Source organism: Enhydra lutris, unplaced genomic scaffold (genome assembly GCF_002288905.1).
Source record: "Enhydra lutris kenyoni isolate GAN:26980312 unplaced genomic scaffold, ASM228890v2 scaffoldscaffold22, whole genome shotgun sequence".
NCBI classification, from domain to species: Eukaryota; Metazoa; Chordata; class Mammalia; order Carnivora; family Mustelidae; genus Enhydra; species Enhydra lutris.
In genome coordinates, this window is record NW_019154106.1 from 8,279,440 (window position 1) to 8,303,823 (window position 24,384).

The following is a 24,384-nucleotide window of genomic DNA, read 5'->3' on the forward strand; positions in this document are numbered from 1 at the left end:
CCGCCGGCCCCGCGGCCCCGCGCCCCGCCGCCCCGGGGCCCCGCTCCGCAGCGCAGCGCATGGAGCCCGGCGGGGACCACCGGAGCCGGAGCGGCGGCGGCAGGGGCGGCCCCGGGCCAACAGCGGCCTCCGCACGGGGCCGACGGCTGCCGCCCGCCGGATCGAGCGGCGGCGCGGAACCCGAGGAGGACGACGGCGGTAAGAGCTGGGGCCGGCGGCTCGGGCGGGGGCCCCGGCATGGGGGGAGGGGAGGGCTGCGGCTCCGGGCTCCGGGCCCCTCTCCGCCGCCAAACAAAGGGGGGGACGCGGGCAGGGCGGCCGGGGGCGCCACCTGGCGGGCGCGGATCGCGCCTGCAGGGCCAGCAGGGGAGCCCCCCGCCCAGCTACCGGGGTCCGCCTGCGGGGCTCGGGCGGATTCCCTCCCCTTTAAAGGGCCCCGCGGCCCCCGCCTTCAAGGCCAGGCCTAGGGGTCTCCAAAGGGCCCGGCCGGGCGCCACGGGGCGCGCGCTCTGGGCTGTTGGACTTGTGCCCCCGCCCCTTTCTCTTTCAGACTCCCAGGTGGTCTCCCTTATCCGGCTGTCTCTTAAAAGTCTGCCCAGACTGGGGGGTCCCTTTCGGGGGGCTTCCCCCAGAGGAGCTGAGCTGGGAACTCCTCTGCTTTAAGTCGGGCTGCTCCTCCCCTCCCGTGGCCTTGCTTACAGACAGGAAACCTTTTTCTCCAAAACCCCCCACCCCGCCCCAACGTTCTTTCTTGGAAAGCGCTGGCTGGAGCCTCGGGGGGCCCACCGCTACCTTAACCCACCGCGGGTAGTTTTTAAAGGGATGGGCTCGCTCACAAAGGCAGATACCCCCTCCTGTCCGCGCGTTATCGCCTCCCTTCTTTTAAGAAAAATTTGCCACAATTTGTCGGCTATAGTAGGACCAGCCCGTCCTCCCCGCTCGCTCTCAGAGGACGCTGTGCTTCTTCATTCCCCTGCTGCCGGGTCCCCGCCTGAAGAAGACCCATGACGGTTCAGTCCGGGCTAGGGAGACTGCCCTCATCTCGGAGCTCCCCTCCCAGAAACTCCCCATCCCCTTTTGTTTTTAAAGAATCTCAGCTCCTCCCCTTTTTTTGGGTTCTTAAAGGGCCAATCCACCTTAGACTCGCTTAGATCCGGCGCTGGAAGGATGCTTGGAGACCAGCTAGCTCTCCAGTGCCTTTTCAGACAAAGAGGCTGAGGCCCAGAGAGCCACATGACCTATCAAAGATCACAGAGCAAGTTACCAGTGAAACCATACTGGAACCGAGGTCTCTGACTTTGAAGCCAGTGCTTTTTTCTTTGGATCTACTTAAAACAAACAAAAAACCCACAATGGTGACAGGAGCCCTCTCTGGTCCTGTCTTTTGTTTCTCTGACCCTGAGATTCTCCAGTGGGAGCATGACCACACTTGTCCATTCAGCTTATGTGGCCAGGAAACACTTTTCTAAATAAAACAGAGTCCAAACTGCAGGGAAGGTGGGGGACTGCTTGGGGGTGTCTGCCTGTTTGGCAAAAGGGCACACCGCTGGCTTAGTGTGCTGTGCTTGGGCCTCTCCAGTGCCTGCCCCCTGATTGCCGGGCAGTGGCGGGCAGTGGCTGGTTCTCTGCGAGAGCAAAAAATAAATCCCCAGGAAGACTTAATGGGCTCTGGTGGGTGGTGGCCACTCCCTTCCCTCGAGCCATCCCCTTGCAGGGTCATTGGCTCTCCCTAGAGTCTAGGGATGCCAGGGTCCTAGAAACTCCTTTCCCTGGAGGTGTTGACAGCTTTGTCTTGGGGATCCCTCCCCTCCCAGGGGTGCCTGTATTTGGGAAACTGGCCATGCTTAGCCCCCTCAAAGGGGACTCTCAGAAGGCTGCCTTTGAGGCATTATTGGAAAAAGGGAGAAGATGTTTGGGTGGGGCCCTCCTGGCTGGGGCCTCGGACGGGTGGGTCCCGTGTGCAGCCCTGGATGCAGACAGATGCCCCCTTTGTTCTGCCACTGCCCGCGCTGCGCCATAACCGCCCCGGCCTGCTGCTCTCCTGGCTTTTCCCTCACAGCTTGCCGCCAGAAAGGGGGCCATACAGAGCTGGCTGCCGCCTTGGCCTTCACTTTATTTTTTAAAAAGTCAGAGCTAGTCCCTCGGCAGTGCCCTGCATCCTTTTGTTCTTGGTCCTCTCTTAAAGGATCCTCACTCTTTGTAAAGGGCCAATGTTTTGACTCCTGGGCTCTCCCACATCCCTTTTATTGCTGTTGCCATCCTTTTCCTGCCCCCCCCCCACCAAACGGCCCCTCCCCCACCCCCCCTTTCTCTGCAGAATCCCAGCCCTGGGTTCATTTCCTGGATATCAGGCATTGAAAAACTGTCTCCCTTTCCCCCCTCCCCTTCAGGGCAAGATCTTCAGCTGGATGGGGGTGCCTTGGGGTCCTGGGGGAGCGCCCCCCTGCCCTCCTCCAGGGCCAGGGGCCCGGCATCTTCAGGCAGGAAATACTCAGACCACTGTGAGGCCCGGGCCTCGAGGCCTGGAAAGAGCCGCATCCCCGGCCGTGACCACCGGCGCTACTACCACGACCACTGGCGGCTGGAGTACCTGATGGACTTCAACCCCGCCCGGCACGGCATGGTGTGCATGGTGTGCGGCAGCTCCCTGGCCACGCTCAAGCTCAGCACCATCAAGCGGCACATCCGCCAGAAGCACCCCTACTCCCTGCACTGGAGTCCCCGGGAGAAGGAAGTCATCAGCAACAGCTGGGATGCCCACTTGGGGCTGGGGGCCTGTGGAGAGTCCGAGGGCCTGGGGGCCCAGGGGGCCGAGGAGGAGGAGGAAGAGGAAGAGGAAGAGGAGGAGGAGGGGGCTAGCCTGCAAGCTTGCGCACCCAAGGGCCCAGGTAACACAGGACCTGGAGAGGCAGGGGCCTGGGAGGCGCGCGGGGCCCCATGGGGCCAGCCCTGGCTTCTCCGCCAACTAACTCACTTTCTGGAGGGAGTCACTGCTCTGTGTCGGGTGGGGGTCTGCTTATTGTCCTTCTTGTACAGTATTGGGGGCGGGACAGTGAGAGGAAGAGGTCTGCAGCATCTCTGATGGTCTTGGTCTTCTGTGGTTTTAGAAGGATCAAGGAGAGTGGAGGTGGGGGCATAGGTGGGGCTGGTGGGAAGGCTGGGAGTAGAGGGTGCTGGAAAGGTATGGCTTGACAGTGAAGTCCGGGGAAGGGGCTAGAATCTGGGTGTCAGGGCGGAGCGGGTAGAGTTTCTGGTCTGTGTGCAGGGCAGGAGCTGGAGGAGTTCAGGCCTCAGGAGAGAGGAAGAGCAGGGCCAAGGTCAGGCTGGGGGCTCAGAGTATAGAGTGAAGGAGAGGCTAGTGGAGGACCTGGCTGTGGCGGTGGGGGTGGGGCACTCCCTGGAGGGCCAGCATCTCAGTTCCTTCCCTCCCTCCAACCCTTTCAGGCAAAGCCCCAGCTGGTGAGGGCAGCCGATGCCAGCGGCGAGGGGGCCCAGTGGCACCCCGGGCTCGGCGTCGGCGCCTCTCAGCCTCCCGGAGGGCCGGGGGCAGCAGGGGGCTGGGGGCCCGGCGGCTGGAGCGGAGGCTGAAGGAGTCCCTGCAGAACTGGTTCCGGGCAGAGTGTCTCATGGATTATGACCCTCGGGGGAACCGGCTGGTGTGCATGGCCTGTGGCCGGGCACTGCCCAGCCTGCACCTGGACGACATCCGAGCCCACGTGCTGGAGGTGCACCCCGGCTCCTTGGGGCTCAGCGGCCTGCAGCGCAGCGCCCTGCTGCAAGCCTGGGGTGGCCAGCCCAAGACACTGTCTGAGCTCCCTCGGTCCCCACCAGGTGCGAGGCCCCTCCCAGGGCCAAGGACTCCCCCCCCCCATATTAGGGCTGCAAAGTGGGGTCTATGACCAAAACCGGGAGGGACTCCTGTCTACACCCACCCACCCCCAGACACAGACACATACATACACCCCACACCGGCTGGGGCCTCTAGATTGGGGCTGGGGTGAGGACCCCTCTGCGTGGGTAAGGGCAACCCTGCCACCAGGCTGAGCCCTTCTCCCTCACCCCTTCCCCAACAGACGATGACCTCGTCCCCCAGGACCTGACCAGAAAGAGCCGGGACCCCGCCCCCACTGCTGGAGCCCTCTCCTCTCAGGACCTCAGTCCCCCAGACGTAAAAAAGGAAGAGGCTGGCTGGGTCCCTGAGAGGCCCGGGCCCGCAGAGGAGGAGGAGGAGGAGGAAGGCGAGAGGGTGGGGGTCCCGGGCCGGTCGCCGCGGGGCCGGGACCACCGTCGCCGCTACCAGGAGCGCTGGCGGCTGGAGTACCTCATGGAGTTGGACGGCGGCCGCCGCGGCCTGGTGTGCATGGTGTGCGGGGGCGCGCTGGCCTCGCTCAAGATGAGCACCATCAAGCGGCACATCCGCCAGCGCCACCCGGGCTCCACGCGCCTCAGCGGGCCCGTCAGGGCCCTCATCGCCCAGGAGTGGAGCGAGAAGGCCGCTCACCTGCTGGCCCTGGGGCTGCCCCGCCCCGAGCCCCCCAGGGACCCTGCCGCCCCCGGCACAGCCGCAGCCTCCGAGGAGGGGGGTGGGGAAGAGGAGGAGGAGCCAGAGGAGGAGGAGTGGTGGGGTGAGCTGGCGCAGGGCCAGAGCAGGTGGCGCGGGAGAGTGGGGGCAGGGACCCGGGCCCGGCGGGGGCCGAGCGCCGGGAGTGCTTGGGTGGAAGCGGGTGGTGAGAGCGGAAGGCTGAAGGGCATATTGGGGAAAGTCGGGACCGGAGGCCCCAGGTGGGCGGCGGCGGAGCTGAGGCGCGAGACGCGGGCGGCTGGCCCTCTGCCGGCTCCAGTGCGCTCCTTTGTCCCTTCCTAGGCGATGTCCCGCTTTCCCCAGGGGAGCCGTCGGAACGGCCCACCGAGGACGACGAGGATGACGAGGACGGCCAAGAGTCCGGAGGACTCGCCTTCCCGCCGCTGCCCCCGCCGCCGCCGCCGCCGCCGCCCCCGCCCCGCAGCCGAGAGCAGCGGCGGAACTACCAGCCGCGCTGGCGGGGCGAGTACCTGATGGACTACGACGGCAGCCGGCGTGGCCTGGTGTGCATGGTGTGCGGGGGCGCGCTGGCCACGCTCAAGGTCAGCACCATCAAGCGGCACATCCTGCAGGTGCACCCCTTCTCCATGGACTTCACGCCCGAGGAGCGCCAGACCATCCTGGAGGCCTACGAGGAGGCGGCGCTGCGCTGCTACGGCCACGAGGGCTTCGGGCCGCCGGCCCCGGCGCCGCGCGACGGCGGCGCGGACCTCAAAGCGGGCGCCGTCTGCCGGGCGTAGCGGGCTCGCGGGGCGGGCGGGGCGGCTCCGCCCTGTGTTCCGCAGGCCCGCGGGCCCGGACTCCCTGCTTCCCGCGGCCCTGGCCGCCGGCGCCGCTGCCCCCGCCCCGCTGGCCGGGCCGGGCGGAGATAGGACTTGGGTGGGGTCGCGGGTTCCGCTCGCAGCCCCGGAGCCCCCCCACCCCACCCCGGGCCGGTCGGTGCGCCGAGGAAAGCGCGGGGCCCCACGTTTCCCGAGAGGCCAGCGCGGCCGCCAAGCGTGTGCACGGAGGGCCTGCAGCCCTAGCCCGCGCCAGGCCCGTGTGGGGGGTGCCGACTGTCAGTATTAGGGCCCCGAGGGCGGGGTGGGGGTTGGTGGGGGGCAGGAGGGCCGCGCCGGCTCGGTCCGCTGGCGGGGGCCCAGCTCCCTGTAGCGTTGCAGGCGGGCAGGCACGGCCCCCGGGTCGGGGGCGGCCGCTCCCGCGTCCTCATTGGTATTCGCGGCCGCTCGTAGGCCGGGACTGCGGACGAGGGCCTCCAGCGGAGGGCGGGGCGGCGGGGCTCGGGAGCCCGCCCGGGGCGGGGAGGACGCTTGGACCGCCGGCCGGCGGGCGGCCAGAGGCGGGGCCGGAGCTGGGCCGGGGCCCCGGCAGCTGCGCCAGCCTCCCGGGCGGGCTCTGGGGACAGCACGCCCCGCGGCCCCTTCCGGCTCCCCCGCTCCTGCCGCGCCCTCCTGGACCCCGATCTTGTAAAGGGATTAGCACTTTTCTCCTTTGCTCCTCTCCTGCTCCGAAGACCTCCGTTTTCCCCTAAACCCAGTCAGGCGCTCCTGCTCTAGGGTTCCCGTTGGTCCGAGTCCGGGGCACTGGAGGTCCCGGCAGTTGGAGTTCTATTCCCGTCCCCTCCTTGTCCCCCTTCGTACATGGTGGACGTGCCACCCATTCTCAGTCCCCAAGGGCCTGGGGCCGGGCCTCGGCCTTCCTTTCTCTTCCCCGCGGCAGCGCCAGGCCCGGTGGGGCCGGGAAGGGGCCCCGCGATCTCCCAGGCAGGTCCGAGTGGGGCGTGTAGATTCATTCTCCTGTGGAGAACAGGTGGCCCCGAGATCAGGCCCTTTTTGCTCTTTGTATTTTATTTTGAAACTGTATTTAATGCTTTTATATGAAAGGGAGAGGGGCGGGGAGAGAGCTGTCCCAGTCACCCTTACGTGCAAATGTCTTATTTATTATACGTGTATCAGAGATAAGCTGTGAGGTGGTGGAGAAAGGACCGAATGGAGGAAGGAGTGAGGACAGAGGTGGGGATGGGGGACCCTAAACATCCCGCACTAATGTGTGACTCTCCAGGCCTTTCTTGGAGTCTCTGGGCCTGTGTCTGCTCTTCACATGGCCAGGCTGGTTCTTTTGGTCTTAAAGCCTGAAAGTGGGGAGGTGGGACTAGCCGGGGAGGCCTGGAGGCAGAGGGGCCCCCCGGCACCTGGGGCCAGGGGCTCCCTCTGTGGGTGGGAACGCAAGACAGCAAAGAGGAAGCCCTTCCTCATCCCAGCACCCCTAGGCCAGATCCCAAGGTTCAAGTGCCTCAGGCCCAGTCCCCTTGACTCGTCCTGATTGGGAATTGGATTTTATACCATGGATTTTATAGCATTTTTATATAATTCAAGATTGTCAGAGTCCGAATGACCTTGGAGATCCACCAGTCCCCGCCCCCTCGGCCCCTTCCGCAGACAGGTAGTGAAGTTCGGAAACTGAAATGACACACAGCCAGGTAGAACAGTATAGAAATAGAATAAAAAGCTCAACTCCCAACTCAGTGTTGTTTGCACTACACCCCTCGGCCTCCCAATCTCTGGTCAATTAAGGTTTCTTTTCCCATGGGGCCTGCCAAAGGGTGGAACCGGTGCCACAGGCCGTTAGAGCAGAGTGGCCTCCTCCGGGGACGGCGAAGATGTGCATGGCTCCCTGGGACCAGTGTCGTCTAGGGCAGCTCTGGCTGCCTTGGACTTCAGCTCCAGGTTTCCGGCAGCCGCCTGCTCCCTCAGAAGTCCACGAGCGCGGCTGACGGTCCCCCCGTCCTGTGGCCTCCCCAGGAGGGCAAGGGCTCTGGCGTTGTGTTCTGTTCTAGGTGCCCCAGGGACTCAGGAAGTACTGCAGGAGCTGTCAGTTGGCTGAGAAGTGAATTTTGAACCTCCAGGGGTTGTGAGTCAGTATTAAGAGCTTGAGAACAGGGATTATGGATGGCACCAGGCTGGGCACTGCCATTCTTTTATTTTTCTTCATGCATGTTGTTTTCAGATCCAGAATGAGTATTTCACCACTTTTTGCGACTCTGCCTGTTCCAAAACAGGAGGCAGATTGGGGTGACCTCTTCTGGTTACCCAAGCCCACCGCCAAAGTTCAGGTAAGCCAGGACAGAGAGCTGGTCAGGAATGGCTTTTCCTCTTGACAGGCAGGGACGGAGGCCTTAAGACAGGAATGAGGGTCTTCGTTGAGAGGCAGCCCCAGGCACTCCAGGGGCTTCTCAAAGTGTGGCCATCGGACCCGTAGCATCACATTATGAACCTACTAGAAACATATCCTTGGGCCCCGTCTTGAATCAGAAATGGCAGCACCCAGCAGTCCTTTTGGATAAGCCCTCCAGTGCTCACGAAGCTGAAGATCTGAGCAGGAGTGGGCCCAGTGCCTCCGTAGGGGTTCCTGCTTTGACGGCCCCTACCGCCTCTTGGGGTGGGGGGTCAGGTTGTCCTCCTCTCTCTGTGCCTCCTCCTTGCCTTGGGAGTCTGACATGAACAGGTGAAGTTTCTTCATGAATTTTTTGTTGATGGTATGCTTGCTATTATGGCCAATATGTAAATGTTACTCTGAATCCATATTTATACGCCACGTTAGTGACATTACTCGAACATTACTTGTATGTGTATTTGTGAAGTTGTTGGCTTCAGTTATTTTTTAAAGAAAAATTTCAGCCTAAGTTTTCTAAGAGGTATGTTGAATAAATTTTTAAAATCCAGCTTAAGGGTCATGGCAGCCTTAGTTTTGGGGGAAGACTCAATCTGAAGGAATATGGTTCTGATGTATGTGGTCTCCACTTTCCATGGTGACTGACTCTGACGTCTAGGCTGCTTCACGCTGCGGGCGGGCGACCCTCTGAGGTTGGTGTGAGGCTGAACTGGGACAGCAGACCCGCCGGCCCCTTCCACTCCTCACCCTCTTTCTCCTAAGGTCACCTCTTAAGAGGGTCTCTGGGATCTTTCAGAAACCAAACACAACAGCTTTGCTCTACTATGGAAATTCTGCAATCTTGGGAATCATTGCCAGCCTCAACTATGAGCTGCTTTTTAAAGCATCAAGAGTGGAGTGGGGATGGGGCTGGTGGAAGCCTGGTTCTTACTTTACCCAAACTGTATGTATAAAGAATAAAGTTAGCAGAACGACACCACAGTCACTGTGTTTTTTAATTTTTTCTTTTTTATTAATACCACATCAATTTGCAGTTTACAGGAACCAAGATTCAAGTTCCTTAGGTGCTACTGTATTTTCATGTTGCACGTACATACACGCACATTTTCATTAGTAATAGTTCCATCTATAGGTTTTCCTTAAAAAAACAAAACAAAACAAAAAACCCATGAAACTCCTGTGTGGCACAAAGATCTGTCCAATTACCTAAACACAGCAGTAAAACAACAGAAGAGCTAGGTGTGGAGGCTTCCAGTGCAGAAAAGGGTCCTCTGGAGGGGAAGCCCAAAAAGCTGATCAGAGCACTGTCTTTCTGGGAGGGCCTAAGACAGGATGCAGAATGTGTTTCCAACTGAAATCAGCTTAAAACTTAAAAAGGAAAGGGGGCTAAGTAAATAGGAAAATGGAGTAAGGCAAGGGTACCTTTTACCCATCTAAATGCTGAAGTAACTTTTCCAAAACAGTAGAAAGAAAACTTCCACTACCTTCTAGAGAGTTGTAGTGCTTTGGGACCGTCAAAGACTGTAGCCCTTACTTTAAAGTCACCAACGCACATTCCCTCTGGATTATCATGACTATGAGTTTTACAACCTGAAGGAACTCTCACAGATGACTTCTTTCAAGTTGACTGAATTTTCACGTTGGAAGGGGAGAAAAGACACTTGTCAGCCTCAGCAGGAATCAGATTCCCGACGGCCCTCCATCTGATGTCCGTCTGGGTTGTTCTGTTTATCTTTCAATCACACACGGAGCCCCATCGACACAATCTGCTCCTGCCTGGTCGCCCTCACCTAAAACTTCTTGGAAAACTCTCAAAAGGAGCACCTTGGGCCAAGACAGGTGCTGAGGCATTTCATGTGCCTGAAGATGAAAGGAACCCTCAACACGTGACACACACCCATAAGCTAGCCTCAAAGTGAAAACTCTGTATGAACCACAGAACACACTTTCTTACACTAATTTGTGGTCTCTTAACCACAGACACATACAATCTCCTCTCAAGCCAGCTTGGCTTTGGTCCTTAGGGTACAGTGATGAGCACAGGTTAAAGATGTAGCATGTGAAGGAGGAAGCTGTGGAGAAAAGACAAAAAGCAAAAAAGACCTTTTACGTTTCTAGATTCGCCTTTTGAGAATGGTTCCCCCCCATGGACCGAGACAGGATTACAATAACTCAACAACTGAGGAGCCCACATGCGGATTATACTTTTTCTCTAACAAGTTTACAGCAGTGTACAGCAGTTACAGACATTTATTTCATAATAAGAAAAGTACAACCATATTTATTAAACTTGAGGTGAGGTGGGCAAGGAAGAGGGAGGAAAGCACATTCAGGAATGAGTTCTCAAACTAAAGCCCAGAACTGGTGCCCACGAGAATAGACACAGATGCCACCCTCCCAAAGGCAGAGACTTTCCTTTCCTAGGGGGGAGCGGGAGGGGAGGGTCGTCCCAGCCCCACCTTCCATTTCCATTCTTGGTTCCCAGACGGCATTCTGGGAAGCAGGAACTATCTCTATCACCTACAGGTTATTCATAGAGTTGGAAGCTATAGCATTACACAAAGAAGAGGAGTATTAGGAGTAGCTGCTCACATTGTGGGGCCGGAAGATGGGATCAGAGGTTCACCAAAACCCATGGGAAGGAATCCCACTCCTGTCCCCAGATAATTTCCTCATAAGTTAATCATTATTTCTTAACATAAAAATAAGGGTAAAACTCGGATGGGAAGCTGGGTAAGACTAGTCCTTGAGACCTGGATAGCAGAGTCCAAGAGCAGTGCTTTCTTTCATTATTTCCTTGACCTCCAACCTCTCCCCTTTCAAGCTACAAGTAAAAGCTCCGCCACCATTAAGGTACGATTTATCCTATTAATTTGACTCTTTCTTTATTCTTTTGGATCCTAAGGTATCAGTTCTTTTTTTAGTCCAACAATTCTTGTGCTTGATACTGAGGGTAACGGGAAAGGAGGGGAGAAAACAAATTAAGAAAAAGAAGCTTGGAATGCAGGCTCGAGCTGACGCTGAGCGCGTTCCTTCATAGTACAGGTAATAACGTTATGACTATTAAGTGGTGTTTTAGTAACTGTTGCATTTCTGGTTTCCATGTACTTATTCTGCCTTTTTTTTTGCGATTCCAGGGAGTTTTGCTTGTATCCTATTGAAGGAAAAAAAAAAAAAGAAAAAGGTGAGAAAGGACGTTAGTTGTAGGTTTTTACTTTTAACAGTGACACCGAAAGACGGCCCTGGGCTTGCTGGAGAATGTGACACAATCTCTCATTTCCACAGGGCTTACTCTGGATGAAAAATGCGGGGCCGAGTCTGGTCTGGGATGAGCTGAGGGGTCCGCAAAGATTCATGTCCTCTCAATGCCGCCATGCCTGCGGCCTGTCCTCTTGCACTGCCTGCGTCTCCTGGGTCCTTCACTGGGGGTTCCAGAGAAGAATTAAGGGGATCTGGGCCTAACACCTGCTGCGTTCCACACACAGCAGAAAAGAGCCCATTTCTCCGGGAATGCTAGGTGACCCACTAGCGCTACAAAAGGAACCAGGAGTCAAGGGTCAAGGTGACAGGTAAAAAGACTACAGGAGCTGGCAACAGTTCCTGGCCCCTCGCTGGACACCAGAGCCACCCTTCATTTTGTGCATTAAGGTTACTCTTCACTAAGGTCATTCACATACCTCTCAGCCAATGTCAAAGCCACTCTTCACAATTAGATCCCACAACAGGGACTGACCAAGACATTAGATTTAAAGCTAAGCGACGTCTATTATTTCACAATCAGAAGTAAACAGCAACCAGATACATATTTGTGCTAACTGTCCTTGCCTGGTGTTAGCTCTAATGCATACGTGTAAAAGCAAAAGAGCAAGTAAAGACCCTGGCATCAAGCCAGAACTGTGTCATATACTCGTAGTTCCCGCTTACCAAAACTGGGAAAAGCACGAAAATTGGGAGGCGTGAAAGGGACTGGGGCGGGGAAGGGGTTGCACAAAAGAGGTTTAGCTGCTTGTGTTCTATTTCTTAAATGTCAACATTTTAGTTAGAAGTGTGGGTTCCTTAGTGTTTGCCATGATTGGGGGGGAAAAAAAAGCCCAAAACAAAAAAACTAAACAAAAAAACCCCAATGGCTCCCTGGTAGAGGGAGTCATAAAAATGTCTATCAATAGTTTATTACTTGATTTCAATACTAAATTGGTTCAAAAAAAAAGGAGAGAAAACAGGGATTTTGGTAGTTGAGGAAAAGCAGCACTGGCTTTGAGTCATTTATTTAGTAAAACTCTTATTTCTGGGGATGCTTGGGTGGCTCAGCTGTTAAGCGTCTGCCTTTGGCTCAGGTCATGATCCCAGGGCCTGGGATCAAGCCCCACATCCATCTCCCTGCTCAGCGGAAAGCCTGCTTCTCCCTCTCCTACTCCCCCTGCTTGTGTTCCCTCTCTCGCTGTGTCTCCGTCAAATAAATAAATAAAATCTAAAAAACCAACCAAACAAACAAAAAACCCTCTAAAACCTCTTATTTCTGAAAAAGGAGGGATGAGTTTGGTTTAAAATTGATTAATGTGGGCGGGTAGCTTCAGACACTTAAAAGGCCAAGTCAGAAAGGCAAAAGGTTCTAATTCCACAGTTCCTTTTTAATCTAAGATACAAAGAATGTTTTTTAAGGAAGCAGGATGAAATAATTTGTAGTAAAAATCAAACTATTAACCAACATTTTTCTTCAGGATCAAGATTCCTTTCTTTGAGTCAGTATTTTATAGAGGAGGCTGAAAATAATTGGGGAAGAAAAGCACACATTCTGATAAAACGTGGAACTAAAGTATACTTACTTTTCAACAATCGACTTGGTCTGATCACGGGCGATGCCAACATAGTGATCAATCTGGGTCTTTAAGGAAAGGGAAGAGACTCGGTTATGGCAACACAGATTAACAATTTTCCTGAAAATAATGTTGTTATCTAGTTTAACCATTTCTTAAAAACACTATTGCATATTCTGGGAAATGAGAATAATGTCAGTTTTTAAAATTTATTATTATTTTTTATTTTAAGTAGGCTCCATACCCAGCACAGCGCTTGAACTCACAACCCTGATGATATCAAGAGTCAGATGCTCTATTAACTGAGCCAGCCAACCGCCCCGATAATGCCCAGTTTTTAAGAGTATTTTTAAAACTTCAGGTATTGGGGCATCTGGATGGCTCAGTTGGTAAAGCATCTGCCTTCGGCTCGAGTCATGATCCCAGGACCCTGGGACTGAGCCCCACACATTAGGCTCACTGCTCAGCAGGAAGCCCACTTCTCTCTCTCCCCCAGTTTGTGCTCTCTCTAGTTATCTCTCTAATAAATAAAATCTTAAAAAACCAAAAAGCCCCCCTCCCCCAATTTCAGGTATTAGGGGTGCCTGGGTGGCTCAGTCAAGGCCTGATGTCAGCTCAGGGTTGTGAGTTCAAGCTCTGTGGTGGGTTCCACACTGGGCACGGAGCCCATAAACAAAACAAAACCCCCCAAAAACCTTTCAGGTTTCAGACTTTAAATTATGCCATAAACGCCTTATAATAGTCTGTTGAAGTAAAAATCTCTTGTTTCTTTTGCTAAGGTCTTACTTGCTAGGTATTTCCTTTACAGACACTAGAGTAAAGCATTTTCTAAATACTAAAAATTGTCTAATCTATATTCTGTAATCACAAATGTTGTTTTGGCTCCTAGGTAAGACTAATTCATTTAATATCAAAAGGTATAAATAAAGTCTGTTGATTGAGGACTTAATCTATGAAGAACAACCTCAGAGCATCTGGCAAGGCTGTACCATTCTACAAAGCAATCATCTCTTCCCACAGATGGAGTCCCATAATAGCCTTGATAGTTTAAATTTCTTTTCAGACGCCAGCTTTTATTTATTTAAGCATTTTTTCGACTTATTTTTTTGAATGGATAATGCATCCCCATGAAAAACTTAAAAGACATACAACAAGTCATAAAAATGTACCTTCCTACCCTTCTCTCTCCTAAACATTCAGTTTCTCTTGGTACAGGAAACCACTACTTCTCATAGGCTCCTGACTCACAAACTCAGACTGCAGAAATGGTTACAGAATGATCGCTCATGGGGTGCCTGAGTGGCTCAGTCAGTTAAGTGTCCTACACTTGGTTTCAGCTCAGGCTGTGAGATCTCAGGGTCGTGAGATCAAGCCGGGTGTGGAGACTGCTTGGGATGCTCTCTCCTCTTCCCCCTGCCCCCTCCCGCTTGTGCACTCTCTCTCTAAAATAAGTAAAGGAAGGAATGAAGGAAGGGCGGGAGGGAGAGGAAAGGAAAAGAAAAGAAAATGATCACTCCAAATGTTCAATAACTAAAAAATGGACTAAAGCTAGTCATACATCAACAGGCACATATGACTCAAAACAGGCAAGTGCTCACCTTGTACTTCTCATAGACAATGGGGACACTGAAAATGAGCAGTTCGGCTGTAAGAGAATCACAGGACACGGCAAGTGTACATGTGAGACAGTCAAAAAGATCCAAGATTCAAGTAACATACATTTTCCTCATGAAATACGGGGAAACACAGATCTTAAATATGAGAAATCCTACTTAGGGCTCGCAATTAAGGACGGTTAGCTATAGGTACACAGGCTTTCTTTGTATCACAAATAATTTCTAAATTATGAAAATGATTTCTGTAAGATCCCTATATTTAACACAAATGTAGGCAACTCTCCTTTACTTCTATTTTGACACTTCTTTATAGTTAGGACCTTTCAAAAATCCTATGGCCACAAACACAGGTTCTTCCAACATCTAATTCAAGGTTTATAGATGTTAAAGGCTGGGCCGCATGGAAGGAGTGGAGACATGCCGGGCATTCTCTTGGCTCCTACTTTTTACCAATTACAAATGACTGCTGAACATCATGGGGATTAGGAGGACGGATACCCCACACAGTCAAAAATCTGCACAGAACTTTTGACTCCCCTAAAACTTGGCCAGAAGTGTTACCAAGAACACAAACAGTCGATCAACACATTATTTTGTATGTATATTATATGCTGTATTCTTACTGTACGGTAAGCTAGAGAAAAGAAAATGCTAGCCAGAAAATCCCAAGAGAAAATACATTTACAATACTGTACTGTAAAAAATCTGCGTATAAGTGGGATCCCACAGTTCAAAGCTGTGTTGTTCAAGGGCTAGCTGTACTTCCAAGAGCACGGAGACATTTTCCTTGTTGCCTTACCGAGAATCAGAAGGGTGATTCCATTGAAAACGGCACCAACATAGGTCATCAGCCACATGAAGACAGCCAGCTGCGAAAGCCAACATCAGAGGATTACGCAGGAACCATCATAATGCAAAATTTAGGTTCACTGATGCCATTCTCCCCTTGCCGATTAAGTCTGCATAAACTTAGGGACGTATGCCACACACAATTATAATGGCACAACGAAGGTTCTACCTTGTCTGCACCACACATTTGCAGGGTGCATCAGAGAATTCCGTAGTTCTCTGAAGCTCTGCGACAGACTGTGACTGTGTTTTGGTCAGTGATGTTGCCCCTGTTGGGAGGGTACTTAGTTCCATGGGTGCAGGAGATGTCTCTTCCTCTCCTGACTCCTATCCCCATTTTTCACAGGCTGGTTGAGAGAAGCATACACTTGTTTTTGTGTGATAAAACCCTATTTACTGGTTTTCCTCTGATTTATAACTTAGTCCCTGGCTGTCCTCAGCCTCACCACCAAAAGCTGTAGAAGCAACTGACCTTCAAGGAGTCAACCAAATCTTCCACCAGAAAGAGACGAATAATGAGTTTCAGGGCTCTGTTGATGCGTACCATGGCAGCATTCACGTAATTATGGAAAGCTTCTGAGGACAGAGTAATGTCTACATCCAGGTAGGCTCTTCCAGAAGAAGAAACAACAGTCATACACTTGACACGGAAGAAGAACATCTTTGCTAGTAGAACAGTTATTTAGGGTGTGAAATTCCCCCAAAGGCACATTTTAGAAATCTGTAGGAGCATTTTTCGCTGTCATGGGCTGGGGAGAGGGGACCATCGTCTTTCAGCAGACAGAGGCAAAGATGCCAGATGTCTGCAAAGTGTGGGGCAGTCATACACAATAAAGTAGTGTCCTATGCCCTGCATAAACTTTTACGGCCTCATGGGATATTCATTTATAATTATCAAAAGCCCAGAACATATAAAAACAAGGTATTTTCCCCAGTTTTAACATATCCTGAATTTTCTAAAAAGACTGTATTTTGTGTATGCTGAACTTTACTAAGATATTTTACACCACTTTGGAAAGTCACATCTGTATTGGAGATTACACATCTAAGTGTAAGTATATAATGTCTCTATTGTTTTGTGTGTGTGTATAGTCATGTCCAAGCAGTTAAATATTGACTGGAATATGTATTATTTTACTATAAATGACCTTCCATCTTATCATTCCTTTATATTACAAGTATAGTCTATTTTTGAAATTTTGCTTATAGCTATCTATGAATTTCATTTCAAAACATTAAAAGAAGCATTACAAAATATTTGTTAGCAAAAGAAAAAAGAGGGTGGAGATACTGAGTCTGATAGGGTCGACAACTATAGGAAAAGACAAAGACTTGGGTTCTGTTCACAGATGCACTAGAGAACTGCGATGTAAGCGTGTGCTCATAACTAGTTCATTCACTCAGTACTTAGTGAGTGCCTACTGAGTATCAGACCCTCGCCATGTGCTGGCATATCAAGAAAGAAAAGACTGCTTTTGCCTTAAAGAGCCTACAGTCTTGCAGGAAAAACAGACAAGGAACAGATATGCTTTCCTTTTCTATTTATTAAGAAAGTATTTACTACCTAATACAAAAGTTATAAAAAATAGATGCTGTAATTTATACAACTTGACAAAACACATTTCATGATCCACAACAGTGTCCTGCAAAAGAGGAAAAATCCTAAGACCCCTGAGCTTGTGGCAAAAGTCATATTTATTCACTCAGTGAACAGCTACTGATTTGTTAAAATTAACTGGTGATAACTTTTTAAATGCCACATATAGTTTAAACTGTCTTCTATTTTCACCAAGAGAAAATTAAAAAAGGACCAGAGCTGCAGCCAGACACTGATTCTGTCATAGTCTTGAGAGGTCACAGAAGAGTTTCTCTCCCTATAAGAAAAAGGCTTTAAAAAAACTGCCATTTGCGAATACTAAAATTGTTCATGGGCCAAGATTTCCAAGAGGAAAAGTGTGAGGAAAACATTTGTTAAAAGTCACAACACAGGGGCGCCTGGGTGGCTCAGTGGGTTAAGCTGCTGCCTTTGGCTCAGGTCATGATCTCAGGGTCCTGGGATCGAGCCCCGCATTGGGCTCTTTGCTCAGCGGGGAGCCTGTTTTTCTCTCTCTCTGTCTCTGCTACCTCTCTGCCTACTTGTGATCCTTCTCTGTCAAATAAATAAATAAAATCTTAAAAAAAAAAATAAAGTTACAACACAGAAAAGCTAGCAAGTGGATTCTAGAAATGCATGACCTACTGATCTCAAGACTTGCTCCTGGTAGTAAGAAAACTAAAGGGCGGTGGGGGAGGTTTAGAAAACTAAAGGAGAGATAAGAAGGAAATCAGTAATAAAACTAAGAGCAAACATATCAAATTCTGATATTGCCAAGAGCACAGCCTCAATACTGAGATTTCAAAGTTGTTTTAAGGTTTAACTATATGGGGGGGGCCTGGGGGATGGGGTAGCTGGGTGTTGGATATTAAAGAGGGCATGTGATGTAATGAGCACTGGGTCTTATATAAGACTGATGAATCAATGAACTCTACCTCTGAAACTAATAATATACTGTATGTTAATTAACTGAATTTAAATTTAAAATGTTTAAAAAATCAAAACCAAAACCAAACCAAAACAAAAACAGTTAACTATAATAGGGAACTTAAGCATGTCCTTGGGACCCCATCTAACTGGGTGCTGTCCTGGAGGCCCCGCTCAGGAGTTCAAGCAGTCTTCTTTGATATTAAAGTGTGAGCCTCTAGTTTTTTTTTTTTTTTAAAGATTTTTTTTTTTTATTCATTTGACAGATAGAGATCACAAGTAGGTAGAGAGACAGGCAGAGAGAGAGGAGGAAGCAGGCTCCCTGCTGAGCAGAGAGCCCGATGCGGGGCTCGATCCCAGGACCCTGGGATCATGACCTGAGCCGAAGGCAGAGGCTTTAACCCACTGAGCCACCCAGGCGCCCCAGTGAGCCTCTAGTTTGTCCAAAAGTACTTGGCTCCTAAATTGATCACTTTTGAAGAGACAAGGTTTCTAGCTGACGGTTCCTGCGAGGGATCAGCTGCATTAGGCTAATTCTTCACTTAGTCCGGTTTGCTTGGCAGACCTGCCCGCCAGCCTGAGCAAACCCCTTCTCTAAACTGGCGAGTGTTACTTGTGACATTTCCACTCACTTGAACGGATGGCCCTCTTCTGATTTCTGTACAGCTTGGATGACAGACTTGTAGACCCTGAAGCTGATGGTGACAGAGAGAAGAGCCAGGATGAGGTAAGAAATCACACTGATAACACTGAAAGCTGCCAGGGAGAGCAGCATGATCAGTGTGGTGCCGAAGACAAAACCCGTCTTCTTCACATCTCGCCAGAAAATCAGATCGTGCACTGCCAAAAGAAAAGGGAACACAGGTTACATGGGAGCATGCGGCCAGGCCGGCTCTTGGGCTGTGTCCTGCACACCCGAGAAGCATTATGCTAATGTAGTTACATAACACACAGCTCAGGCGCACCCCTCCTTAAAAGAATCTGATAAATGAAAATCAAACTGTAGGTCAGGAGTGGGGACTCATACTGCAGAAGGTTCCTGCGGTTTCTGTACAGGTTCACAAAAACTTAGAAACTTCTTTTTTTTAGAGATGGCTACTGAAGTACAATGGGATAAAATATCAATTTCTTGAAATGTTTCAACAGAAAGGGTAGACTAAGTGTGATAAACTCTTGTTAATGGTTGACTGAATGAAGCAAACCATGGCGACAAATTCATCTGGTCACTATAAAACCAAAGCTAAGGTATGTATAATAAATTGGGTGGGAGCAGAAGAGAGCGGTGTATAAAAAGAAACCCAACTCTATTCGTGTTGGCTACAGTGGAACCCCAGTCTCTCCGTTAATCTGAAGAGAACTCAGGAAGGACGGTGGGTAGGGAACTACATTATTATCTAAACCGCAATACCTCTGGAAATGAATGGGGACACTATTACTAATTGTTAGGAAATAGGTATAAATCAAGACTGTCTCAGACAAGTGGGTCTTGTGGTGAGGGACAGCCAGACTGGAAAAATCTAAGTTCTTCTACTTAAAGACTCAAGAACTGTGTAAAAGTTGCTAGTAATTACCATCAATCTAGCAACGACCCTGTATTTGAATTTCAATCTGCGAAGGTTATTAACTTCAACACAAATGGTCCTTTTGCAGCGTTCTTCTGTTCATAAAGAAGGGAAAGGGCTTTAGAGCTGGAGCGACAGGAGTTTGAATCCTGGTTAATTTTTAGCCATATTGTCTTACATGACCATTCTAAAGCTTTGTTTTTTCTTTTGTAAAAGAAAGTAACACCTATTTCCTAGAGTTGTTTTTATAGGACACCAATGCAGTAGAATGCTTAGCACTGTAAGTGACCTGCAGTAAACACTCACATTTTAACTATACTCAAAATAGGACAGGTCTCTAAGACTGTGATTGAGGGTAAAATGAACTTGATTCTGTTCAAGTGGACCCCCTGGCACCTAGATCTTCCCCATATTCCAGCTACAATACTCACCCCTGAAGCCTAACCTTGCTATTGCCAACAGAACCTAACTTGAAACTTTCACCCTGAAGGTATGCTGACTGTACAGAAGAAACAATCCCTGGCTGAGAGAGTCCAGCCAAGGGATGTGGCACTAGGAGAAGTAAGAGGCATTATGATTCCTGATGGGAATGCAAAGGAAGAGAGCTGGGAGGCAAATCAGGCTCACCTGATGGGACAGAAAGCTGAACAGAGTGCTGCCTTCTTAGGAGAGCAAATACTAATAAGCAGGATTCCTACAGTCAGAGAGTCTAAGTATATAGACGCCACAGCTCCTAAGACCACAAGCACAGTTTCAACAAAGAATACTTCTGAATGGAACAGATAACCATGTGCCTCTTTGGTGTAATGCACCGAGGATACAACATCACTTCTGTGGTATTCTTGCCAATAACAAAGAACCAAGATCTAATAAAACACCAGAAAACCCAGACTGAGAAATTCACAACATGGATGGACGTAGAGGGTATAACCCTAGGTGAAATAAATCAGAGACAAATACCCTATGATTTCGTCCACATGTGGAAAGTAATAAACAAGTGAACAAAGGAAAGAGACAAACCTGACTCTTTTTTTTTTTTTTAAGATTTTATTTATTTATTTGACAGACAGAAATCACAAGTAGGCAGAGAGGCAGGCAGAGAGAGAGGAGGAAGCAGGCTCCCCGCAGAGCAAAGAGCCCGATGCAGGGCTCGATCCCAGGACCCTGGGATCATGACCTGAGCCGAAGGCAGAGGCTTTAACCCACTGAGCCACCCAGGTGCCCCGACAAACCCGACTCTTAACTACAGGGAATACACTGTTGCTTGCCAGAGGGGAGGTGGGGGGGGTGTGAAAAGGTGAAGGGGGTTTGGAGTGGGTACACTTACTGCTATGAGCGCCAAGTAATGCACAGCACTGCTGAACCATTACTCTGCACACCCTGTAAGCGTAACACTGTACTTAATTATTCTTTAATAAAAAATAGCAAAAAATAAAGGAGATAAAATTTGAGAACACATAAATGTCACGTGTGAGGACTACAGACTGAACACTGGATAAAGGAGTAAAAACGGCTGTAAAGGACACCACTGGGACAGAGACAAAATCTGAACGTGGACTACGTAACTGATAAAAGCACAGGTGAGCCTTCAACAACCGGTGCTTGAACCGCAGGGCTCATTTTCATGGATTTTTTCCCAATAAATACAGTATAGTACTTGTAAATGTATTTTTTCTTCCTTTTGACTTTCATAATGACATTTTCTTTTCTCTGGCTTACTCTGAGCATATAGTATACAGTACACAGAACATACACAATGTGTGTTAGCTGACCATTCACGTTAGCAGTAAGGTTAACGGTATGCGATTAGTAGTTACATTTTTGGAGAATCAAAGTTATACGTGAATTTTTGACTACATGGCACTCACTGCCTGTTACCATGATGTTCAAGGGTCAACTATATGGTACCAATATTAAACTTCCTAAATATAGTAAGTGTACTGTGGCTATGTACATTCTTGAAAAACATTCTTGCTCAAAAACGAAGACAGGGGTGCCTGGGTGTCTCAGTGGGTTAAGCCTCTGCCTTCGGCTCGGGTCCTGGGATCGAGTCCCGCATCGGACTCTCTGCTCGGTGGGGAGCCTGCTTCCCCCCCTTCTCTCTCTGCCTGCCTCTGCCTACTTGTGATCTCTGTCAAATAAATAAATAAAATCTTAAAAAAACAAAAAAACAAAAAAACCCCCAAAAACGAAGACAAACACAAACACTCTAAAGTGGAAAGGGGTGTGAAGGGGCAGGATGTTTGCAATCAGCTCTTAAACAGTTCAGGAAAAAACATGTATCAGGTGCCTGGGTGGCTCAGTCAGTTAAGTGTCTGCCTTCAGCTTGGGTCATGATCTCAGCGTCCTGGCTTCAGGCCCCATGTTCGGCTCCCTATTCAGCCAGGAGTCTGCCAGTCCCTCTCCCTCTGCCCTGCTTGTGCTCTCTTCTTTCTCTCAAATAAATAAATGAGATCTTAAAAAAAAAAAAAAAAAAAGAAAAGAAAGAAAAAAACATGTATCTATGGAGAGGAGGTGGGAGAAATAAAGCAAAAGTAGGCAAATGTTAACAACTGGTGAACTAGAATGAAGGTTATGTGGGAGTTTTTTGTACTATACTTGGAATTCTTTAAGTTTAAAATATTTGAAAGAAACACAGAAAAATAAAAAAAAAAGAAAAAAGCTTACAGGGTAAGACTGGGGTCCAGAGAGAAAAAGACCTCAATGTATCAAAGAGAGGTAATGACACTAGCATACACGCGAATCTAGATTAGCAAAAGCCACCCTATCTTCATGAACCTTACTGCCATCTGCTGGAAGACCATTGGAAGAAACAGTGAAACCTACAGTGATAACATACTTGAATCGTGTCCCATAGAGGTGTGCAGTACACAACCTGCACAACAGTACAGAAGTCCCTAGGCTGAGCCTTAAAAATCAATGGTAGAGGGGCACCTGGGTGGCTCAGTGGGTTAAGCCTCTGCCTTCAGTTCAGGTCATGATCCCGGGGGTCCTGGGATCGGGCTCCCTGCTCAGCGGGGAGCCTGCTTCCTCCTCTTTCTCTGCCTGCCTCTCTGCCTACTTGTGATCTCTCTGTCAAATAAATAAAATCTTTTTAAAAAAACTCAATGGTAGGGGCACCTGGGTGGCTCAGTGGGTTAAAGCTTCTGCCTTCGGCTCAGGTCATGAAACCGGGGTCCTGGGATCGAGCCCCGCATCGGGCTCTCTGCTCAGCAGGGAGCCTGTTTCTTCCTCTCTCCTTGCCTGCCTCTCTGCCTACTTGTGATCTCTGTCTGCGAAATAAATAAATAAAATCTTAAAACAAAACAAAACAAAAAACAAAAAAACTCTATGGTAGAATTATGGTCTCTAGAAAAGGGGGACACTGATTAAAGGGGCTATAACAGAGGAAAAGGAAAGGCTGGTTAACCCCTCAAACCTCGGGCTGGGATGCTCTTCCTCCACAATGTCACCTTACTTGTTCCTTCACCTCATTTGGGTCCTGGTTCATGGGATACTGCCCTCGGACTGCCCATCCCATTGAACATACCCCTCCTTTGATCACGCTCCATTCTCCTTATTCTGCTTTATTTTTCTTCGATCTGCTGTTAAGTGCTTAAAGCATGGGCTAATTAACCACAGTCTGCATTTGTTTCCTCTCACAGAGGCCAAGGTTCTGCACCTGGAGCCCATCCAGTACAGTGGACCAAGGATCTGAGTACATGATACGATACGATACCATACCAAACCAAAGAAAGGAACTTGGCACAGTCTGGAAGTGCTGTCCTCTGATTGTCAAGGGCGAGTTAGGAGGACAAAACACATGAAGAAAATGGCAAGGGGGCACCTCATGGCTCAGTCAGTTAAGTGTCTCCTTTGGATCAGGTCATAACCCAGGGTCCTGGGATGGAGCCCCACATCAGGCTCCCTGATCAGCAGGAGCTGATGCTTCTCCTTCTCGCTCTCTCTCTCTTAAATAAATAAACATCTTAAAAAAAAAAAAAAAGAAAGAAAAAGGCAATAAAAGAGGCAGCTGCTGAAAGTTTAAAATGGTGAAGCCTCTAGACTTGGTTTTAGTGTTTGCTTCACAACCAGAAAAGCACCAAGAGGCTACAATGGTTTGGTTCCATAAAATGTTTTTTCCCTCTTCTACTTTCATTTATCTGCTCCTCCTACTTCAGTACAGAATTTTTTAAAAATAGGAAATTCCTTATTTTCAATGTGTTCTTTTCCTTCCTTCCCCAGCCCCCTCTTCTCTCAGCAAACTTGATTTTTTATTTTTATTTTTTGAGAGAAAGAGTGTGTGTGCAGGAGGGGGAGGGTGGTGGGAAAGGAAGAGGGAGAGAATCTTAAGCAGGCTCCATACTGAGCACAGAGCCTGAGGCAGGGCTCCATCTCATGACTCTGAGATTATGACCTGAACTGAAATCAAGAGTTAGTTGCTCAACTGAGCTACCCATGCACCTCTCTCAGCAAGCTTAAGTGCCTACCATGTGCCAGGCAAGTACTGGGCACTGGGAATATAATACAACAGTGAGCAAGGTGAACAAGATCCTTACTTACTTTCCAGGCGGAAAGAGAGGCATGAATAACGACAAGCTAAGTGTCCCCTGTACAAGAGGCCCGCAAGGATATGAATCCATTGTGCCACGATAAGAGTAATGTGGGAGTCCACAGGAACAACCTAATCTAGCGGTCAGAAAAAGGCTCTTTGGAGGACTGACATGAAAAGTGAGATATGAAAAGTGAGAAGGAGCTGACCATGCAAGAAACCAGAGGATGTGACAAGGCCGGAGACTGGCGGGAGCTAGATCATGGAGTACGTTCATAAAGCAAGGTAAGGAGCTTGGATTTTAACTTCAGGTGAAATGGGAAGCCACTAAAGGTCAAGCAGGAGAGTAACATGGTATATTGCATTTTTAAAAGAGGGAACACTTCTACTGCATAGAAAATGGGTTGGGGTGGGCCACAGTATAGGCAGAGAGACCATAAGGAGGCTAACACGGCGGTTCAAGTGCAAGATGATGGTCATTTAGATTAGGATGGGGGCAGTCAGGATGGAAAAGAGTGGACAGATGAGAGCTATATTTTGGAGGTAGAATAGGCAGAACCTGGTGGTGGACTAAATGTGGGACACAACAGATGGCTGTGGTGTCATTTAATGACGTGGGGTAAGGAAGAGCAGAGTACAGAGTACTTTAATTTTGGGATGGATGTTCGAGATATCCATAATTAAAGAAAGCAGTTAGATCCACCAGTGCACAGCACACAGGAGAAGTCTGAGCAGGAA

At 49.8% G+C, this 24,384-nt stretch overlaps 2 protein-coding genes across 2 annotated transcripts in view; one reads left to right on the top strand and one right to left on the bottom strand.

The window, feature by feature from the left end:
• The first annotated feature begins 59 nt into the window (after positions 1–59).
• Positions 60–5,669, top strand: LOC111149424 (chromosome unknown C11orf95 homolog). Its single transcript, XM_022506465.1, has 5 exons — positions 60–198; positions 2,391–2,888; positions 3,445–3,831; positions 4,074–4,625; positions 4,865–5,669. Exons 1-5 carry the CDS (start codon positions 60–62, stop codon positions 5,320–5,322), a joined length of 2,034 nt encoding a protein of 677 aa, XP_022362173.1. The 3' UTR covers positions 5,323–5,669.
• A 4,264-nt stretch (positions 5,670–9,933) lies between these two features.
• The window catches only part of LOC111149423 (reticulon 3), a 66,910-nt gene continuing 52,459 nt past the window's right edge, over positions 9,934–24,384 (bottom strand). Inside the window, exons 2-7 of the mRNA XM_022506464.1 lie at positions 18,186–18,393; positions 15,505–15,643; positions 14,983–15,052; positions 14,166–14,212; positions 12,577–12,635; positions 9,934–10,907 (exon numbers count right to left, since the gene is read on the bottom strand). Coding sequence (XP_022362172.1) covers positions 10,862–10,907; positions 12,577–12,635; positions 14,166–14,212; positions 14,983–15,052; positions 15,505–15,643; positions 18,186–18,393 — 569 coding nt within the window. The 3' untranslated portion in view covers positions 9,934–10,861. The remainder of the gene's footprint in view (positions 10,908–12,576; positions 12,636–14,165; positions 14,213–14,982; positions 15,053–15,504; positions 15,644–18,185; positions 18,394–24,384) is intronic.